This window comes from Thermothielavioides terrestris, chromosome 2 (assembly GCF_000226115.1).
Source record: "Thermothielavioides terrestris NRRL 8126 chromosome 2, complete sequence".
In the NCBI taxonomy this organism is placed as follows: domain Eukaryota; kingdom Fungi; phylum Ascomycota; class Sordariomycetes; order Sordariales; family Chaetomiaceae; genus Thermothielavioides; species Thermothielavioides terrestris.
In genome coordinates, this window is record NC_016458.1 from 3,099,645 (window position 1) to 3,117,878 (window position 18,234).

Consider the following 18,234-nt stretch of genomic DNA (forward strand, 5'->3'; position numbering starts at 1 on the left):
TCATGATGAAGAAGGTCGTAAACGAAGACAAGCAATTTCATCGTCATCCCCTTGTGATTGCCACAGCCATGTATGCAAGTTGCCAATACACACCCTAATAGCAACAACAAGCAAGCACCACCAACTCCATCCAGGTGTTTAACTTGACCCCTGAACCCCCGTGCGGACCACCGCGGCCCTAGCTACCATCCACGCGTGAAGACCGTGAGGTCTTTTTGTCTGATGATTGAGGGTTCAAACAATGGAAAGCAAAAGCCATCCGGTAACTACCCGAGCCATGATTGTGTACAGCACAGAAAAGGAATGAACAGAGGTGGCAAGAGGAAAAAAAAAAAAAAAAAAAAAAAAAAAAAAAACACCAGCACCGAACACAGAAGAGTAAAGACATGGATGGCCACAGCGGCAGGCAACTGACCCGGTGCCTGTCTGTACCTAGCAAATACACCTCCGTCCTGTTCTCACCCAACAGATTAAAGGGAGAAAAAAAGAAAAAATTCGAACACGGACGTACTACCCTTCACTAACACTCGCTCACGAACGGCCCGCCCTACCAGCAGTGGCACCGGCAGTGGAACCAGCAGCGGCATTGGCGGCGGAACCAGCAGCAGCGTCCTCCTGCGCCGGCGGCGGGGGACTCACGCCGAACAGGTAGGCCAGCTCCTGCTCGCTGAGGCGGCCGAGGCTCTTGCTCTGGCCCTCGTCGAGGGCGGCGTCGACGAGGCGGCGCTTGCTCTCCTGCAGCTCGACGATGCGGTCCTCGACGGTGCCGCCGACGAGGACGCGGTGGACGCGGACCTCGCGGGCCTGGCCGATGCGGTGGGCGCGGTCGACGGCCTGCATCTCGATGTACGGGTTCCAGAACGGGTCGCAGATGATGACGCGCGAGGCGGCGGTCAGGTTGAGCCCCGCGTTGCCGGCGCGCAGCGACACGAGCATCACCCGCGTGGCCGGGTTCTCGCTGAAGTCGCGCACGGCCTCGTCGCGCTGGTTGCGCGACATGCCGCCCGTGTAGCGGCGGTAGCGCAGCCGGAGCGTGTACTTGACCTGCACCTCGACCAGGTCGAGCAAGCTGGTCCACTGGGAGAAGATGATTGCTGGAGGTCAGACGATGTTAGCTATTTTCTTTCTCCCCGGTGCGTCGCGAGTACCCCGTGAATCCCCGAGACGGGCCCGAAGACGCGGATGGTAGATAGAAGCACGGCTTTGACTCACTCTTCTCGCCTGTTTCCTGGATCTGCCGGAGCAGGTCGACGATCTGTGTCAGCTTGGCCGAGTCCTCCCAGTTGTCGCGCAGGTAGTGCATATAGCGGCGCCGGGCATCCTTGTTCTTGTTGGCATCCATGCGGAGCTTCTTGAGCACCTGGGGCGTAATCTGCTCGCTCTTCTTGGACTTGCTTCTGCTTTCTCCATCGGCCTTGCTTTTCTTGGCCTTTTTCTTGCCCAACTTTTTCGCCTTCGTAGTCACGGCGGGCTCCTTCCCATTTTTGGTCCTGATAGCAGCATCCAGCTCAGCGTCGATCAGGTCGTCGTCATCCACGTCTTCGACCTCGCCATCCGGAACAACAAAGCCTGCGAGATTGCCGAAGGAGTCCACGTCGGAATCGTTTTCATCGTCAAAAGAAGAGGTATCCGAGTCGTCCGAGTCGTCCGAGTCGGTCAGTTCGGCCGACGACTCGGCATCATCTGGCCCAAGTGCGTCAGGTGCATGGACCTTCCGGAAGGCCGTGAGGTTGATAACCTTAGTGGGCTCGACGGGGCCGCGGCACACCGGGCATTTGGCTGCGCCATTCTCTTCCCCAAACCTGATGTTGCTCTGCGCAGAGTCCTCCGTGAGCGAGGTGAAACACTCCGGGCACGTGTCGTGGCCGCACGGGAAGATAAGGACCGGGTCCGCGACGGCGTCGAAGCAGATGCAGCACTCGAACGCGTCAATCCCCTTGACCCGCTCCACCACGGCGGCATCCAGCTTCTTGGCCAGGTCCAGCATCTGGTTGCTGTCTGGAGCAGAGTTGCCCGCGCTCTCGAATTCCATCAAGTGAGGGTGACAGCAAGCCTGGCGAAGTCGCAAGAGGAGTACAAGGATGTCAGAGTAATTTTTGCCCACAGTCCCCGCGCGGAGGTAGCGGTTGAACACGATCTTGGACCTCGACTCGATATCGTGGTAGAACTGCCGCTCGTCCTCGTTGAAGGTGACATATTCATCGTTCTGTGTCTTCTCCGGCAGCGTCAAGATCGGCTTGCCGTCAATCGTCGAGCTCTTCGTCCGTCTTAACATTATAGCCTTGAGCACTGCCTGGAGTTTCCGCATGGCTTTGTCCCGGGTGAAGTCTGAAGTTGGACCCTTCGCACTTAGATTTCTGAAATCCTGCAGATACATTAGGGTTCCGCTCCGGGTTCGAGGTTCGGAGCGAGGAGAGTCTTACCCTTTGAAACACCTTGAATTCACAGTACGGCCTGATTTTCAGGAAACGGACCAACGGGTACAGTTCCGACACGCCATTCATCATCGGAGTGCCGGTAAGGCACCATCGATAGGTAGCGCTGATCTTGTGGGCTGCCAGAGAGCCCTGCGTGTTTCTGTTCTTGATGCATTGAGCCTCGTCTAGAATGACGCGGTAGAACTTGCTTCGGGCATGAAGCAACGGACATAGCTTGGCAAGCTCCGTGTCGCCCTCCTCATCGTACTGGGGCGACTCCTTGCGTGGCTGAACATGCACAATGTATCGGCGCCACTCGGAGGCCAGCGACCCATACGTGGTGAGAACAACGTCGTATTTCTTGATCTCCGAGTAAGGTTTCTTTTTCTGGTGAAGAAGGAGAACGCTCAGCTTGTGCGCCGCCTTGAGTTTCGTCCTCACTTCTTGTTCCCACTGCTTAATAAGGGCAACTGGTCCGACGATCAGGTTTGTCTGCGAACTGTTAGAGGGACCACTCATCGACAACCTCGGTTCATGGCAAGTAGAACCGCATACCTTGATGTTCCTATCAGAAGACGGGCGCGAGACCATCAACGCCAGGGTGGAGATGGTCTTGCCGAGCCCCATGTCGTCTGCCAAGATGCCGCCCTTGTTCGTCCCTTCTTCCATGTCCGTCATCCACTTGAGTGCAAGCTGCTGGTGGGCATAGAGAGGATATCTCATGGCTTCGGGTGTTTCGCCACGCTCCTCCTCGGGGATCTCCATATCGGGACGGATATTAGACAAGAGCTGAGTAATGTCTTCCTCTGTCTTCCGGGGATCATTCACGTAGTCGTCGAGAAAGTTGACGAGGCGCTCGCTGAACGGATTTCCATCCGCATCCATCATAGTGGTGAAGTCAAAATTGCTGACCCGGTGGATAGTCGCGGCAAGAGTCGAAGAAAACGGGGACGGTGCGGGCCGGGGCTGAGGATGATATCCTCCGGTATTCCCCAATGCAGGCCTGTCGAGTCCTAGACGGTTTCCGATGGGGCCGATAGGCGGCCAAGCGGGGGTGGCTCCCTGCCCGGCCATCGAAGACTGTCGCGCTAGCTCGATGGCAGGGAGGTTATGGGTGTACTGAGCGGTTCCTGGAAGCGTAGAGGCCCGCAATATGGACGGGAGCGTTGGGGCGGTGAGGGCTGGGTTGCCGACTGCGGATGCAAGCGAAGGCAGCGAAGGCCGGGACGGTCGAGAAGGGGTATCCAGGGATTGGGGGAGTCTTCCAAAGCTGGATCCTTCGCTCCCGCTAGCGGAATCATCTACCCACGCACCAGGCATTGGATAGGGGGTCTCTGTCCGCTCAGACATGCTGGTAGAGAAACCAGGGGAGTACCCACCAGCGCTCCCGAACGCGGACGACCCCTGTTGGCTCCCAGCGGAAGCATGAGGTCTCGACGGCAGGTTTGGCCCAAGTCGGTCGGTTTGATATCCTATAGGGTAGATGGAGGAGGAGGCCGCGTCTGCAGCGCGCTCGGAAGTGTTATCCGGACCGACCACTATGGACCCTGGGAAACCGGGCACACTCGGGCCCGGCGATGCCCGCCCGGAGAGCTGCCTGGCGAAGGCAGCATCTCTGTCCGCTTCCGCTTTTCGCCGACGCGAGCGTTCCTCTTCTTCCTTTTGTTGCTGGATGATTGCCCGCCACTCGTCATCGTCTCTGGTCCGGGCGGTCAGCATTTGCCGCATTCGAATAGCTGAGCGGTCGCGGTGCCCAAGGCTGTTTCAGAAAAAGGGAAAAAAAGGGAACAAAACGAGCACGAACAGCGAACCCACTTACCCAGTGAGGTCAATCACCTCGGCAGTGTCGTCTTGATCGAACTCTTCAGAATCGAACACGGATGTCTTGGTGCCCGGACTCGGAGAAGTCCTTCTCGATTTAACAACACTCGAACCGGATGAATCGACGCCGAGATGTGAGCTCCCGATGGAACGCTTCCGCGACGAGGTTCCCGAGCTTGGCCCAGAACCCCAGGCCGGGCTTGAAAACACAGAGTCCGAAAGCCCAGTAGTCGATGATGTCGATGTGCCGGGGGTCCGTTGATCGGCCTGGTCTGTGGAGTCCATCCTCGCACTCGTTCCCTGGCCTGGGCGAGAATCGCAAGTTAGCCAATGTGGTGGCTGCGGGTTTGGAGAAGCTAGTGGGATCGAACCTGTGCTGCGAGCTTTAGCAAGCTGGCGCTTGATGTTTGCAATTTCGGCCTTGACGGCGGCGATGTCCTCTCTCGTAGAGGCCGACTGGGGAAGATCCAGGAGAGAGTCCAGAACAGCTTTTTGGAGGCTCAGGTCCTCAGCGAGCTGCTCGACGGAACTGGGAAGGCTGCTGGAAGAGGGCAAGCCAGACCTAGCCGCAGGGTTGTGCTCGCCGGGAGCCATGGTCCTGGTCGTACAATAAGGGACAAGGCTCTGGCTCTTAGGGGGGCGGGAGGTTGCAGGCAGCAAAGGCGCCTTGCCGAGCGAGACCGGTGGTTGGGCGTCGTTCTTTTTCGTTGGAATGAAAACTGCAGGTTGCGCGCTGCCGAATTTGCCGTCGCCAGGGTTAGAAACCTGGAACGGACTAGTCAGGCAGTAAGTGGCGGTTTGACTCGGGAATGCCAACAAGGCTGCCACCAAGAGTCGAGGCTGTCTCGAGGTGCAGCTTTCAGGGCCAGCGGAATGCGTGAAGAGAGGAAGACCTCGATGAATTAAATCGAGACTTGCTCTGCCCTCAACAACTCGGACGGTTCCTTCGTACCGCCTCCCAGGTTGACCGTTGTTGCTCGGGCTTCCCGGGCTGTATTGTTCGACGCGATTGCCTCAACATGAACAGAGAACAAGGAAGGCTGCAGGCTTAAGTAATGCCGGCTCCAGGCGCGTTGCGCGACACAGTGCTGTGCACAAGCACTTCCAAGGTTATGATGGCTCCACTTACAAGGTGGCCATCTGCACAGAACTTAGGTAATTGACACCTCAGCAGCACGTTGGTTCGTATCTGTTCCCGAATATTTGGTCGCTGGATTGATTCTTACGATTGATCGCGTTGATACGGAGCATGCGCGTCGAAGTGTAAATCGAATGGAACAGACCCACCTCAGGTGCGCGCCAGGCTGTGGGGCTGTGAGGTTCCCCTGACGCCTGCCCATGTGGTGGGGCGTGTTACATGGATAGGCTGTGGGGGCCCTTTCAATTCCGGCTGGTGCAGCCTGCAGGCAACCTGGAACAAACAGGGCCGCAACTGCTCTTTGCCTTCCGACACGGCCACAAAGACTTCGACTACGAAGCTCGGCTTTGAACCTGCGAGAGACAACGTGCATTATCTTCACATCGACTATGTCGGGTCTTCTTTCGAGGATAGACGCCCTTTCTGGGTCCTTTGTTACAAGTACCCTAAATGGCAACACTGAATTGCCTTGGCACCACGATGGGGGAAAGGAACTGCCGATGGGAACTTCAAAACTCCTTCAGCGATGCTTTCAAGGACATATCCGAAAACGCCCAACGCCTTGCCGCACCCGAGACAATGGAATGAATACTCTCAACGGCCAACACCAGCAACGTAAGCCTGCATGCGGCGTGACCGAGAGCCAACTGCAGAACATTATTAGTCCGAGGAAGAGCCCTGTTCGGTGCTTCCCCCGCCTTGCCCCGTAACCTTCCCCCACCAGTCCTTCACCTTCCCAGTGAACCAGTCCCAAAAATCCTGGACAGCGGACTCCACCTTATCGATGGGAGACACATTATCTTCATCGTCGCCATCGCCGTCGCCGTCGCCGTCTTTGCCATCCGCGGTCCCTGAGGGCTGGTTGGTGGGCTGGGACGTAGGCTGGTCAACGCCAACTGTTTGTGTCGGCGGGGCCTGCTCGCTGCTGCTTGTTGAAATCGGACTGACCGGGATGGGCTTATTAGTGGGCTCGGCAGCCGCCGACGTTGAGAATGTATGGCTCTCCACGGGGTCCGCCGGCGTGTCCAACCCGCTCGCCGAGGGGTCACTGTGCAGCCCGATGGGCTTGAGCGGAAGCCGGAGCGTCCCGTTGTTCGGAGCGGGCGATATTCCAACCGAGTCACAGAGCATGTTGTAGACCTCGATGTTTTCTGTAACGATCAGCGAGGAGGAGCTACAAAGACACGCAGGGGGTAAGATCAGACTGGAACTTACGAAAGACATCAACCCTGCTGTTAGGCTGGTGCGGAAACGCCGGGCCTCGGGCGATAAAGATCGCCCTCATCAGGGGGTGCTCGTGATCATAGCCATGGAGGCCGCGCGGGTGATAGACGTCGCCTCTAGCCTGCGCCTCCTTCAAGTTCATCTCGTCCATCTTGACGAGCGCCCAGCCGGCCTTGGGAATAATCCATAGCGGAGCAATACGCTCGTTCTTCGAAAAGTGATAGCGCTCGGGCATGTTGACGTCGCGGAGGTACACTTCAAGGTTGGGGTTGTCCCTGGTCTTTTGAACCAGCTCGTCGTAAATGGGATGTAGGTCGTCAGGGTTCTTGGGCCGCAGCCCGATCAAGGGCCATCCATCCGTGTGTTCGATTTTGCTGAGATCCACCAGGTCTTCAAGCTGTACAAGTCGAGAGACATCGGTGGTGGCCATGCCGTGGTCAGAAACCACGATGACATTGACAATGTGCGTCAGATTCCGGTCCTCCAAGCCCCTGAACATGTTGTCGAGCATCTTGTCCACCTTTTGAATGGTGAACTGAATCTCGGTGCTGTTGGGCCCGTACTTGTGCCCATCCGCATCGACGTTCGGCACATACGCGGCGATGATCTGGGGCCGGTCCGTATCGGGCATGTCCAGGAACTCGAGGATCCTGTCGACCTTCTTCGAAAGCAATTCTTTCCCGTTGTATTTATCCATGTATGTCGGCTCCATGCCGAGGACATGGGCCTCGCTGCCCGGCCACATGTGGATGGCTGTCCTGAGCCCTTGCTTCTGGGCTGTAACCCAGAACGGTTCTCCACCCCACCACTTCGGATCCATGCTCCGGGCCGGATCCGTGTAATAGAACTCCTCCTGTAGCGTTGGGTCCCAGAAGGTATTGCCCACGACACCGTGAGCCTCCGGATACAGGCCGGTCGCGATAGTGTAGTGGTTAGGGAACGTGACGCTCGGGAACGAAGGGAGCATGTACAGCGGCGACACGCCCTCCTTGATGAAGGCATTCAGCCTCGGCGTCAGATTCCTGTTGAGGAAGTCGGCCCGGAAGCCGTCTAAGCTGATTATGATGGTAGTGGGCGCAAATATGGCGGTCCCGTTGCTGACTAGGTTCTGGTTGTGGCGCGAGCTGGCTCGCGCCAACGACAGCTTCCATGCCACCAGGACAAGGATCGCAAACGCGACGGCGATGATGGCATGTAACAGCAGCCAGCGGCGGCAGCTGCGCTGCCGCTTCGCCTTGGCGTCGGCGTCATGCAGCAGATGTTTCCGGTCGACCTCGTCGCTGTCGTCGCGATCGCTGCTGTCGCCTGTCGAGCTGCCATCCTTCATACCCCCTTCCTCCATCTCGTACATCAGCTCGCCGTCCTCACCATGCTGGGCATCGGCCAGCAGTCTCTCCCTCTTCGCCTGCCTCCGCTGCCGTCTCGCCCTCCTCTTCTCCAACCCAGGGTCCTCCACCGACTCAGCCGGCTCGCGGCGCGCGGACGGACTCCGCGACCCTGACGGCGACGCGTCGCTCAGCCGCCGCGCCAGCAGCCGCAGCGGGTTCGGAATCGGCAGGCCGGACCCCCTGCGCTGCCTCTCCTGGCGCCGGCGGGTCTCCGTCACCAATTGGTCGAGCTCCTCCTCCTCCATCAGGACCAGCCTGTCGTGCGCGCGCAGCTCGCGGCTGTTGCGAGCGCGCAGCTGGCGCTCGTCGTCGTCGCTGTCGGTGTCCTGGTCGCTGCGGATCGAGACCGCGTCGGCGTCGTAGTCGGACGGCGAGAGCAGCGTTGACGGGTCGCGGCCGCTCCCCGGCGCGGCCGCCGTTCTGAGCGGTTGGAGTGGCATCGTCCTGCGTGGCAGTGGTTTCCCTGGAAGTCAGTCGGTCATGATCGGGAACTGCGGGAGCAGTGGGTATGATGGTCGCCGGCTGGAACGACGCGAGTCTTCGCTCCGATGTTGAGTACTTGAGACGATAATAAGCGTGTTATCGCTCCACAGTCCTTGCCCCTGGCCGAGACCAGGATCCGAGCGGCTGGTTGGTTCCGGGCCCCAAAGCGCTGCGAAAGCGCATTTGTAACCCCAACCCTGGATGTGCCTTCCAACACAACTCATGTCCATATGGAGGAATCTGCACTCTCCTCCGTCCGATGACGAGAACAACTTCCTCCCTGAGAAGGACGAATACTGCATGTGTATAGTATGTCCACCGCCTGCTCAGCAGCAAGCCCGTCCAGTGCACCCCCGGGCGCGGCAAGTCTTGCGAAGAATGCCATAAACAAAGCCCACGCGACATGCGAATAGGATTCCGCGTTGTAGGCTGCAAACCTGCACCTGCGTGCTGGACTCAAGCGCATCTTGAAGGCCTACAAGGACGACCAGGCCATCGACTTCCCTGCCCAACCCAAGACGGACACGACTCCCGCCAAACGCGCAGTTCTCAAGCGGGATTTCAGAAAGCTTGCCTGCACCTTCCGGACCGCCCTCGGAAACGCCCGAGCCCTCCGGGTGCCCGCTCGTCCCGCGCTGCTCCCCCAATCCTCCGCTGGCCGCGCCCCGACCCGCGCCCCGACCAGCTCCCCCATGACCCCGAGCCGGCGTGGTGCTGTCGCCCTGGCACTGCTATGCCTTCCCTGACCACCACCTGGACGCATCCAGCCATCTTCACACCACCTTCTCCCACCCAACCCGGGATTCCTTTCCCACCATGTCCTCTCCAGAACCACGAATTGTAGAGTTGGCCAAGAGGATTGCCGCAAACACCTTTTCGGAAAAGCTGCAGGGTACCTGACCGCCCACGGACTTCCCACCCCATCTTTTGACAGCGACAGACCGAAGGACAGCTTGGTGCCGGACACTGTAACAGAGACCGAGGCAGAGCGCGTCGCCATTATAATGACACGCAGGAGCTGCGCCGCCTGGTTCTTGGGCCTCGTGAGTACCTCATGAGCTACTGGGTTAGTTCCACCGTTTCAGGATCCACCGGGATATGTGCGGTGACATATGGTGCCTCCTGTCACACGGTTGAGGTACACAGCCCAATGAGCTTCTGAGCCAGCAAACCATTGTGCGCTTCCGCCTAGCGCACTTCTTTCCCCCCGGCGCCGAAACCTCGTTTGCAGACATCGCTGCGGCTCGGGGCAGCCCGAGGTCAACGTCCGCCAGACTATCCGCCATGCCATGATCACGGACAACTTCGTAGAACCCCGCCTGGGCGTCGCGTCGTCGCCCACAATGCCGTGTTGCGCCTGCTCGCAGAGGACCCGGCCATCCACGACTGGGTTGGCACGAGAGGCGACAAACTCTGGCAGGGCGCAGCCCAGGCTTGCAACGCCCTGGAGAAGTATCCCGGCTCGCAGGAGCCTAATGAGACAGTACGTTCCTATCGGATGGGGAAATAGTACGTGAACACGCCAAGTTCTGATCGGGTTGACGATGTCGTCGGGCTTCGCCTTGGCGGATGACACCGACGCTACCGTCTTACCAGCTGTTTTCCCAGTCCCTGGAGCGCGCCGTAGGTTCGGCAACGCCATGCGGTCCTTCACCGAGGGCACCGGCTTCGAGCTCAGTCATATTGTCGACAACTTCCCCCAGGCAGAGCTTGTAAATGGTACCGATGTCCTGCAGCCTCCATGGTCATATCCCGGTTTCGGACAGTGCGCAAGATATCCAAAATTCATTGCACATATGCTTTCGGGTGTTGTGGAGAAGCACAGCGGGATCGTGGATGAGACAGCGATGTGCAGCAGCGAGAGAATTGGTCAATCTGGGAAATATTGTGGACGAATGAGAGTCATCGGAGAGGTGATAATGGCGAGCCACAATGCCAAGCTGTCCCTTGCCACTGTTGTGGCTGAAGCTATGGGCGGGGTCGGAACCGGCACCAGCCGTTCCGCAAATTTTGGCTGAGCCCTGCCAATTACCAAGACGCGCACAAAAATTGGGCTCGATATCGGCGACCGGCAGCGACTCGGATTCTTTGACGGCCAAGGGAACAGCATCAAAGGTACGCCGACAATTCCTTTGCTACGCCCTCTTGTGATCCAAGACGACCGATCACCTTCGCAATTCTTGCCTCGGGCAGTGCACCATCCTAACGACCGCCGCCGCCGCCTCGTCCTCCTCCAGGGCTCCTGTCGCTAACATCGCCAACCGCATTAGAACGTCGACCAAAATGGCATCGATCGAAATTGAAGCGACAACTTGGCGCCGTGTCGAGGTCGGCCGTGTTCTCAAGCTCGAGAACGGCGGCCTCGCCACGATCGTCGAGATCGTCGATCACAAGCGCGTATGTGGAAACCGCCCTACGCCGAGACGGCGAAGTCGATCGGGGTGCAAGTGACATTGGAGAAGGAGACTAAAACGTTGTGTTTGGATTCTTAGGTTCTCGTCGATGGCCCCTCCGCAGACCCCAAGCTCGCGACTCCCCGCAGCGTCGTCCAGCTCTCCCGTGCCCTGCTCACGCCGATCGTGATCGAGAAGCTCCCCCGGGGCGCCCGGACGGGCGCCGTCAAGAAGGCTTGGGAGGCCGCCGGTGTCGACGCTAAGTGGCGCGAGAGCAACTGGGCCAAGAAGCAGCTGCAGCAGGAGCGCCGCCAGTCACTCACCGACTTCGACCGGTTCAAGGTTATGCGGTTGAAGAAGCAGAGGCGGTTCGAGGAGCGCAAGGCTCTGGCCAAGATCAAGGCTGCGGCATAGAGAGGCGGGTTCGATGCGTTAGAGTGGGGGAGCGTTTGGTTCGACTATGGCTTTTCTGGGGGACTGAGGAAGGTATTCTGGAACGGGCTGCATGAACATCAGCAATAAGGGCTGCTGGAGTTTATCTTTGCGTCGCTTTCGGAAGACCTCTATGTCACATCATCAAGGGTGACCGGCGTCATATGGGAATGCGAAATTGAGACAAAAACACAACAACACCCAACGGGCTGTTGCCCATGCCACAAGACAACGGCGCCATATGGCGGCGCCAGTCTGTGAGCTACTACTATCGGAAGTACAAAACCCCGGAAATGCCATACTGGCAAATGCTTCCCTGCTATATCCGTCTTGGTCGAAATCTCGCAGTCTTCGTTCCTCAGTGAAGCAGTGATATTCACCTACCTAGGTAGATACCTACTCCGGACATGGTTGATGATGCCAGTTGAGGCAGCGGGTATTGGGATTCAAGAGAGCAGGTCAAAGTGATTACTAAATCGGGACTAGCGTCGTGGAGCCTAACAAACCCTACCTGAAAATTGGACCTGAACATTTCTCTCCCACCACGACCTGCCCACCTAGCTGTGCCTTCTCATCCCCGCATATCCCGTTTAGCGGCATTTCTGACATCAATGTGAGTTTGGTTCGAGCACTGAGCTTCATGTTGTTCCTCAGGCAGAGCCCTGCCACTTTTTGCCAGTGTTTCTGCAATGATCTGAGGAGCAATGCGTGTGCCGTTGCGAGTGCGGCATTGCCTCGAGTTGCGTTTCTGTGAGGGTGGGGACGGGGGCTGACACAACGATGATGTTTGCTAGCTAGCTCTCTCCAACTCAAGATGGCTGACTCCCGCGTTGAGGAGGTCCCCGAGGAGGAGACCAAGAAGCCGACGGTCGAGGAGCTCGACGAGTCCTCCAGCGATGAGTCCGAGGCCGAGGCCGAGGCCGGCGACGCCAGCGTCCCTGCCGGCTCGACCGCCGTGATCCACTCCCGCAACGAGAAGAAGGCGCGCAAGGCCATTGAGAAGCTGCACCTCACCCGCGTGCAGGGCATCACCCGCGTGACCCTCCGCCGCCCCAAGAACGTGAGTGCACCGGAAGACGAGAGTGGGATTGATTGGTGGTCGCTGCTGGTGCGGGGCACCGCAGCTGGCTTCATGGCGGTGTCGGGGATGAGAGATGAGAAAGACGGGCCCAAGCTGACGTGTGGGGATAGATCCTCTTCGTGATCAACAACCCGGAGGTGTACAAGTCGCCTAACAGCAACACGTACATGTAAGTCTTGCTCACCTTCCCGTCCCCCCGCCCCCCTCTCCCCCAACCAAACACCCCTCCCCGAGCGCCTGGCCACCTAAGAACTTCTGGGGCTGACCCGGCCTTGCACAGCGTCTTCGGCGAGGCCAAGATCGAGGACCTCAACGCCAGCGCCCAGGCCGCGGCTGCGCAGCAGCTCGCCAGCCAGACGGCCGAGCACGACCACGCCGGCCACGCTCACGACCACAAGCACGAGGCTGCCAAGGAGGAGGAGGAGGATGATGGCGAGGAGGTCGACGCGGAAGGCATCGAGGATAAGGACATCGAGCTGGTCATGACGCAGGCCAACGTGTCGCGGAAGAAGGCCATCAAGGCGCTGAAAGAAAACGACAACGACATAGTCAACTCGATCATGGCATTGAGCGTCTAGTCCCGGGTGGGCGCCTTTATCGGGGGGAAGGTCGTTGATGCGGTTCTTGGGTTCTCGGGTACATTCTGCGGACTGCGGACAAAGGAAAGAACAAAGTCCCTGCTACCTGGCAGCGCCGTATACTCCGGTTGCTGGTCAGTAAAGCGGCCACCTTGTGAGCTGCTGAATATAGGCTGTTCTGTCACGGTTTGATTTATGCGCTGTTCAGCTTTTCAATGCTGCTGTGGGGTATGTGTTGCGTGGACGGAGCAGCTCAATGCTCGACGACAGTTCGCTGCAAATGACCATCGCCCAGCTTAGGCCCAAGCAAATCCCGTGATGTTGTTCTTCACTGTCATGGAATGCCGTGAGGGAATCGCGGCAGGCAGGCTTGGAGCCAAGAAGAGCCCAGGTGAATGACCCCTGGTCTCGGTGCTGGCACTTTCCCCCAACTCGCCCGGTTCGTCCCTCGAGCCATCACGTGACTTGACCTTTGGGCGGCGCCGGCAGCCGTGCTTTGCAATCGGCAAACTCGAAGCAACAGCAGCGACTGAACTCCCCACTCTCCCGACCACACCAGAACCACCACCAAAATGGCCGCAGTAAGTCCCCTACGTCAATTGGAGTTTTGTCAAGGGGGCGGGGGGGAGAACCTGTGTTCGGCGAATTGCCGGGCCACAGGGGAAGACGGACGGCGCTGCTGGGCGTTGGCGATTGACGCGAAACTCGAAAACCTGAGCTAATTTTGGGTGCAACCGCTCGTTGCAAAAAAAATAATTACAGCGAAGCGCAGCTCTCAAGATCGACTGGGCCAAGATCACGACATCGCTCGGCCTGCGCGGCCAGACGGTGGCGGGGCTGCAGGCCTTCAAGAAGCGCAACGACGACGTCCGCCGCAAGGTGCAGTTGCTCTCTGAGCAGCCGACGACGGTCGACTTCGCGTACTACCGCAGCGTGCTGAAGAACACGGCCGTCGTGGACGAGATCGAGCGCCGCTTCAACGCCTTCCAGCCGGCCACCTACGACCTCGACCGCCAGCTCAAGGCCATCGAGGCCTTCGAGGTCGAGGCCATCCGCAACGCCGAGGCCACCAAGGAGAAGGTCGACCTCGAGCTCAAGGACCTCGAGAAGACGCTCAAGAACATCGAGGAAGCCCGCCCGTTCGACCAGCTCACCGTCGACGATGTCGCCGCCGCCGAGCCCAGCATCGACGAGAAGACCGCCAAGCTCGTGTCCAAGGGCCGCTGGTCCGTGCCGGGGTACAAGGTGCGTTATTTCGTCCTGTCGCTTTCTCTCTCTTTCCCACCATTATGGTCGTTATGGTTCAATGCTGACGGCGCCTACAGGAGAAATTCGGCGACCTTTCTATGCTATAACCGCCTGCCGCCTGCTGCTCGATTCGCCGTTTTCTTTGTTGTACTCTAGCATTGTAGATAGCCTGCGCGTTGAGGGACGGTCTTCCGCAGCCGAGGGGGGAATTTCACCTTGTTGATCAATCCTGGCTCTCTTCTGGAACGAATTGCTCTCCACTGCTCTCTTGTTCGCTGATCCCAGATACCCTTCCTCCCAGCCAATGCCGCCTGTATCCTAGACCTCCGTCCCCCACCGAGAGTCGGTCTGTCTTGTCGGAAGCCTCAATCTAGTCCTGTCCCTTATGGCTTCTCGCCGCCTCTCGCCCGGCATCTCGCCGTGCCGGTAGCAACGTCGTCTCGGGGATGGAGGATCAGCGAGCTCTGGTTGATCCTGTCCGGATGGGGGAGCAATAGGATTTCACTCGAGCCTCGCCCGGGATGGAATGGTGGAGGAACTGGAGGTTGGGGTTCCGGGTGTCTTCAGTGTGCCGGCGGTTAGTGAAGTCTAGCGACCTCGGGAACAGGGTTGTCAGCGCTGTATCAAACCGGGGCGTCGGTGGAGTGGGCGGTTACAAAGCTATCTGTGGAAGAGCATGTATGCATGTAAATAAAGCCGGCCCAGCTCCTTAGCTGGTCGACTCCTGAGGCTCGGGAACAGAAGCTGCCGCAGGACTCGTCGGGAGGTTTGGGGCTTTGTCCGGGACACTCCCGAGAAGGCTAGGGCCGTGGCTTGTCTGTCGTGCTTGACGTAGCTCTCTTTCGTTGCAGTCTGGAGCGGAGAGTGTACCTAGTTACACCGGTTTTGACTCGGTTTCGTCTTGGTTCGACGGCCCCCGGGAACACCTGCAGATGTCGGATGTCCCGGGAAGCTATAAAAAGGGGATGGAAAGAATACCAGGCTACGGGGCCAGAAAACGCACCGAGTTTCATTTGCACTCTGAGCCAAACCACTGGCCTGTACCCAAGCCACATGCTATATTGCTGGCCACCCTACGCCACTAGTTCCGAGTTCCTGGACCTTTTGTCTTGATACCATGCAGTACGGGGCTTTCTACGGAAAATAGCAGTCTAGATTCCCCCTTTCATCAGCCGTGCTCACTTTCCCATCGACTATCCGCTCAGCCACAGCAACTAGCTGTTGATTAAGTTGTCCCACGGCACCCTGGTGCTGGTACACTCTCGAGAACACTCGGTGTAGGCGCTGTGTGGGACTTGATCCCCTGCTTGGTACTGCCGCGCGAACACCCGAGTCGTTCTTCCCGGCAAAGCATGTGAGTGTTGCTGTTGACATACATTTAGTTATCACTCCTGACGAGCCAGCCCCAAAATGGCTATGCCAGCTGAATTGGAGGAGCCCACTCGGCCGTTCAAGGCATCAGAGGGCTGTAGAAACCGTAGGTCATTCGGTGCCCAATGTTCTGAAGGGGCTCCCTTCGGTGGTTCGAGTCAAGGAAAGCTCTCATACTGATCACGCATGATCAAACGTTCGGCGAATGCTTTACGTCCGCTTTTCCGAGATCCAAACCGGTCGTAATTTTGCTCTCATTTAGCTAGATGGAATAGAAACCTGTCGAGGCCTTTTCTGCTCGCTTCAAGCCTTTGGAGAGGCAGCAGAATTCACAGGGTAGTCGCACCCTCGTGGCCATGACCTCTCATTGGGTCAAAACCCAGCTGTCTTGATCGGCCTCTTCTCTCGCGTCAGTGTCTTCGTCGGCCATGACCAATATCTGGGTGAACGCCATCCCATTCGGCTTGTTTTATTGCGCTAGAGGGCGCAGCTGACTTCTGCGGACTTCCTGGCCATAACTGCAGCAGTCCAAGTGGCCGTCCAACTCGGTCTGCGCGACTCTTGGACGACGTAGAATCGGCCGAATTCCATCAACGAAGTGGATGAGGAAAAACAGCATGGCCCGAGACGTGGACGATTCCGTAGTTAAAGTAACTACCGCACCGTAACAGCGGTTCCGTACATATTTTGGGTGCTCCGCAACTTGGTGCATGATTCACATGGAGGCGGAGAGTTACCAATTTGGTTGCGAACAAGTAGTACAATCCTCTGACAATAGCGTCCAGGAGAGGAACCTGGTAGGGGGGAGGGGGGAACCTGTGGGGATCCGCGCCGAGGACCGGACACAGTACAGTAGCGTGCGCCCAGCGCTCGCTACCCAGGTAGGTAGAGACTGCTGGCATAACATGATGGCCTTGCGCAAGTACGGATGTAACTGGGAGCTAAAGCTCGAGGAGCAATCCCACTAAGGCTCCCCATACAGTACTTCGCACAATCCCAATGCTTAACCAAGCCCCGTTGATAGTTCAACATAAACGGCATTCAGAGTCAAGGGCGAATGATTTAAAGGTGCGCAAGTTAATGATAGAACTTCACAAAAATAGCCACCTCCTTCTCTCTCTGTATCTCAAGGGAAAAGGCTCGGCCACAACATAACGCGTGGAAAGGTGAAAGTATTCATCCTGGCCGGTGCTTGTTTACTTCAGGTCCTGTTGCCCCTTAACGCTCAGGGGAACCCTAACCCTGAGCAGTTCTGCTGTCTCCCGCCAAGCCTGAGCTCCACATGTGACTTTCCGAAATTCCCCTGTCCCCTGTTGCATTGCTCCTCAAGCTCGTGTTTCATTCACCAACGGTCACGCCACAGCAAGGAGCAATACCCGACCACCGCAACCCACGCCCGCACGAACCCGCAAACAAAGAGTTTCCAGGTTACCTTTGTCGCACCGGCATGGCCGTCTTCCAGAGCCGCAAATACCGCTCGGCGGCCGACTCCCGCAACTTTGGGGCGCGCTACCGGGCGCTCATGGCCAAGCATCCGTTCCTGCTGTTCGGCCTGCCGTTCCTGACCACCATCGTGGCCGCCTCGTTCGTGCTGACGCCCGCCACCGCCGTCCGCTACGAGCGCCACGACCGCAAGGTGCGCCAGATGACGCGCGAGGAGGAGCTGGGCGTCGGCAAGGCGGGGCGCAAGGTCGACATCCGCGAGGAGTACTACGTGCGTGGACCTGATTCCTTTGTTTCTCTCTCGCTCTCTTTCTTCCTGGGTGGGGCTTGAGGAGGGATAGCATGGGACATTCGCTGATGACTTGCGAGATTTGCAGAGATTGGCGGCCAAGGATCTCGATAACTGGGAGCAGAAGCGTGTCAAAAGGTTGCCTGGCGAGAGCGACGGTGTGCTCTAGGAAAGAGGGGGCATGTGCTTGCGAAGCGCCGACGGAGAGGATAGAGAGACGCTCATTGCTTCCCATGGGATAGTATCGCCGCCTTCGCGTCGCCTCCGGACGAAAAGCTCCTCTGACAATCGGAGCAGTTGTCCGGATCGCTGCCGCCGGCGCCAATCAAGACGGCTACACTGCAAACGGCCTGAGCGCAACTAAGGCTCATTCTCGGAGCATCTCGCTGCAGCCGTTCGTGTGGCGCCCAGCTCTTAAGCTGGAATATTCAGGAAGCAGCGAGCGGGCAATGCTGGGATCCTGCTCAATCCCGCCAGCCTCGCCATCACATGCAGCTGAGTCAGTTTCGTCCAGCTCATCTTCAGCCGTCGCTCGGGCCAGGCGTTAGGCGCCGCACCCTCGACGCAGGTCTCAGTTGTTATCGTAGCCCTTGACGGGTGTCACGGAGCCAAAGGGGCGGGACCATCGGGGCATTTTGTCGGGTTCTTGCTTCGCAATACTTGAGAATAAGCAAACCAGTCTGCAGATAACCCCGCTAGCAAAGCGGGAAGCTGCAGCATCGAGCTGCCCAAAGGCGGACAGTTCTGCAGGAGCTGAAGACTCGGACAGAACCAGACAGAGATCATCGCAACAAATGGAGATTACTGTGGTACACTATTGCGGCCGCTTTGGAATCCGCGCTTGCAGCACGAGGTGGCAATGCCAATACCGTAATGGATTACCCATGGTACACGAAGGGCGTGATCACGTATTGACAGCCTCGATGGC

The 18,234-nt window shown here is 58.2% G+C and overlaps 6 protein-coding genes across 6 annotated transcripts; 4 read left to right on the top strand and 2 right to left on the bottom strand.

Moving 5' to 3' along the window:
* Nucleotides 1–472: 472 nt before the first annotated feature.
* THITE_2112938 (uncharacterized protein) lies at nucleotides 473–5,110 on the bottom strand. Its single transcript, XM_003651984.1, has 6 exons — nucleotides 4,610–5,110; nucleotides 4,237–4,543; nucleotides 2,973–4,116; nucleotides 2,424–2,909; nucleotides 1,213–2,365; nucleotides 473–1,094 (listed from the first exon to the last, which is right to left on the bottom strand). Exons 1-6 carry the CDS (start codon nucleotides 4,830–4,832, stop codon nucleotides 532–534), a joined length of 3,876 nt encoding a protein of 1,291 aa, XP_003652032.1. The 5' UTR covers nucleotides 4,833–5,110; the 3' UTR covers nucleotides 473–531.
* An 827-nt stretch (nucleotides 5,111–5,937) lies between these two features.
* THITE_2112939 (uncharacterized protein) lies at nucleotides 5,938–8,550 on the bottom strand. Its single transcript, XM_003651985.1, has 2 exons — nucleotides 6,592–8,550; nucleotides 5,938–6,527 (listed from the first exon to the last, which is right to left on the bottom strand). Exons 1-2 carry the CDS (start codon nucleotides 8,426–8,428, stop codon nucleotides 6,037–6,039), a joined length of 2,328 nt encoding a protein of 775 aa, XP_003652033.1. The 5' UTR covers nucleotides 8,429–8,550; the 3' UTR covers nucleotides 5,938–6,036.
* Nucleotides 8,551–8,902, top strand: THITE_2112942 (uncharacterized protein). Its single transcript, XM_003651986.1, has one exon. The coding sequence runs from the start codon at nucleotides 8,694–8,696 to the stop codon at nucleotides 8,856–8,858; it is 165 nt and encodes a 54-aa protein (XP_003652034.1). The 5' UTR covers nucleotides 8,551–8,693; the 3' UTR covers nucleotides 8,859–8,902.
* A 1,640-nt stretch (nucleotides 8,903–10,542) lies between these two features.
* THITE_2170059 (60S ribosomal protein L14) lies at nucleotides 10,543–11,660 on the top strand. The gene is made up of 3 exons (XM_003651987.1): nucleotides 10,543–10,586; nucleotides 10,742–10,868; nucleotides 10,964–11,660. The coding sequence occupies exons 2-3, from the start codon at nucleotides 10,755–10,757 to the stop codon at nucleotides 11,276–11,278; spliced, it is 429 nt and encodes a 142-aa protein (XP_003652035.1). The 5' UTR covers nucleotides 10,543–10,586; nucleotides 10,742–10,754; the 3' UTR covers nucleotides 11,279–11,660.
* A 214-nt stretch (nucleotides 11,661–11,874) lies between these two features.
* Nucleotides 11,875–14,451, top strand: THITE_133152 (uncharacterized protein). The gene is made up of 6 exons (XM_003651988.1): nucleotides 11,875–11,909; nucleotides 12,091–12,356; nucleotides 12,488–12,546; nucleotides 12,658–12,925; nucleotides 13,718–14,200; nucleotides 14,281–14,451. Exons 2-6 carry the CDS (start codon nucleotides 12,111–12,113, stop codon nucleotides 14,308–14,310), a joined length of 1,086 nt encoding a protein of 361 aa, XP_003652036.1. The 5' UTR covers nucleotides 11,875–11,909; nucleotides 12,091–12,110; the 3' UTR covers nucleotides 14,311–14,451.
* A 2,478-nt stretch (nucleotides 14,452–16,929) lies between these two features.
* On the top strand, nucleotides 16,930–18,125 carry THITE_2170062 (uncharacterized protein). The gene is made up of 2 exons (XM_003651989.1): nucleotides 16,930–17,288; nucleotides 17,395–18,125. The coding sequence occupies exons 1-2, from the start codon at nucleotides 17,022–17,024 to the stop codon at nucleotides 17,473–17,475; spliced, it is 348 nt and encodes a 115-aa protein (XP_003652037.1). The 5' UTR covers nucleotides 16,930–17,021; the 3' UTR covers nucleotides 17,476–18,125.
* The last annotated feature ends 109 nt before the right edge of the window (nucleotides 18,126–18,234 follow it).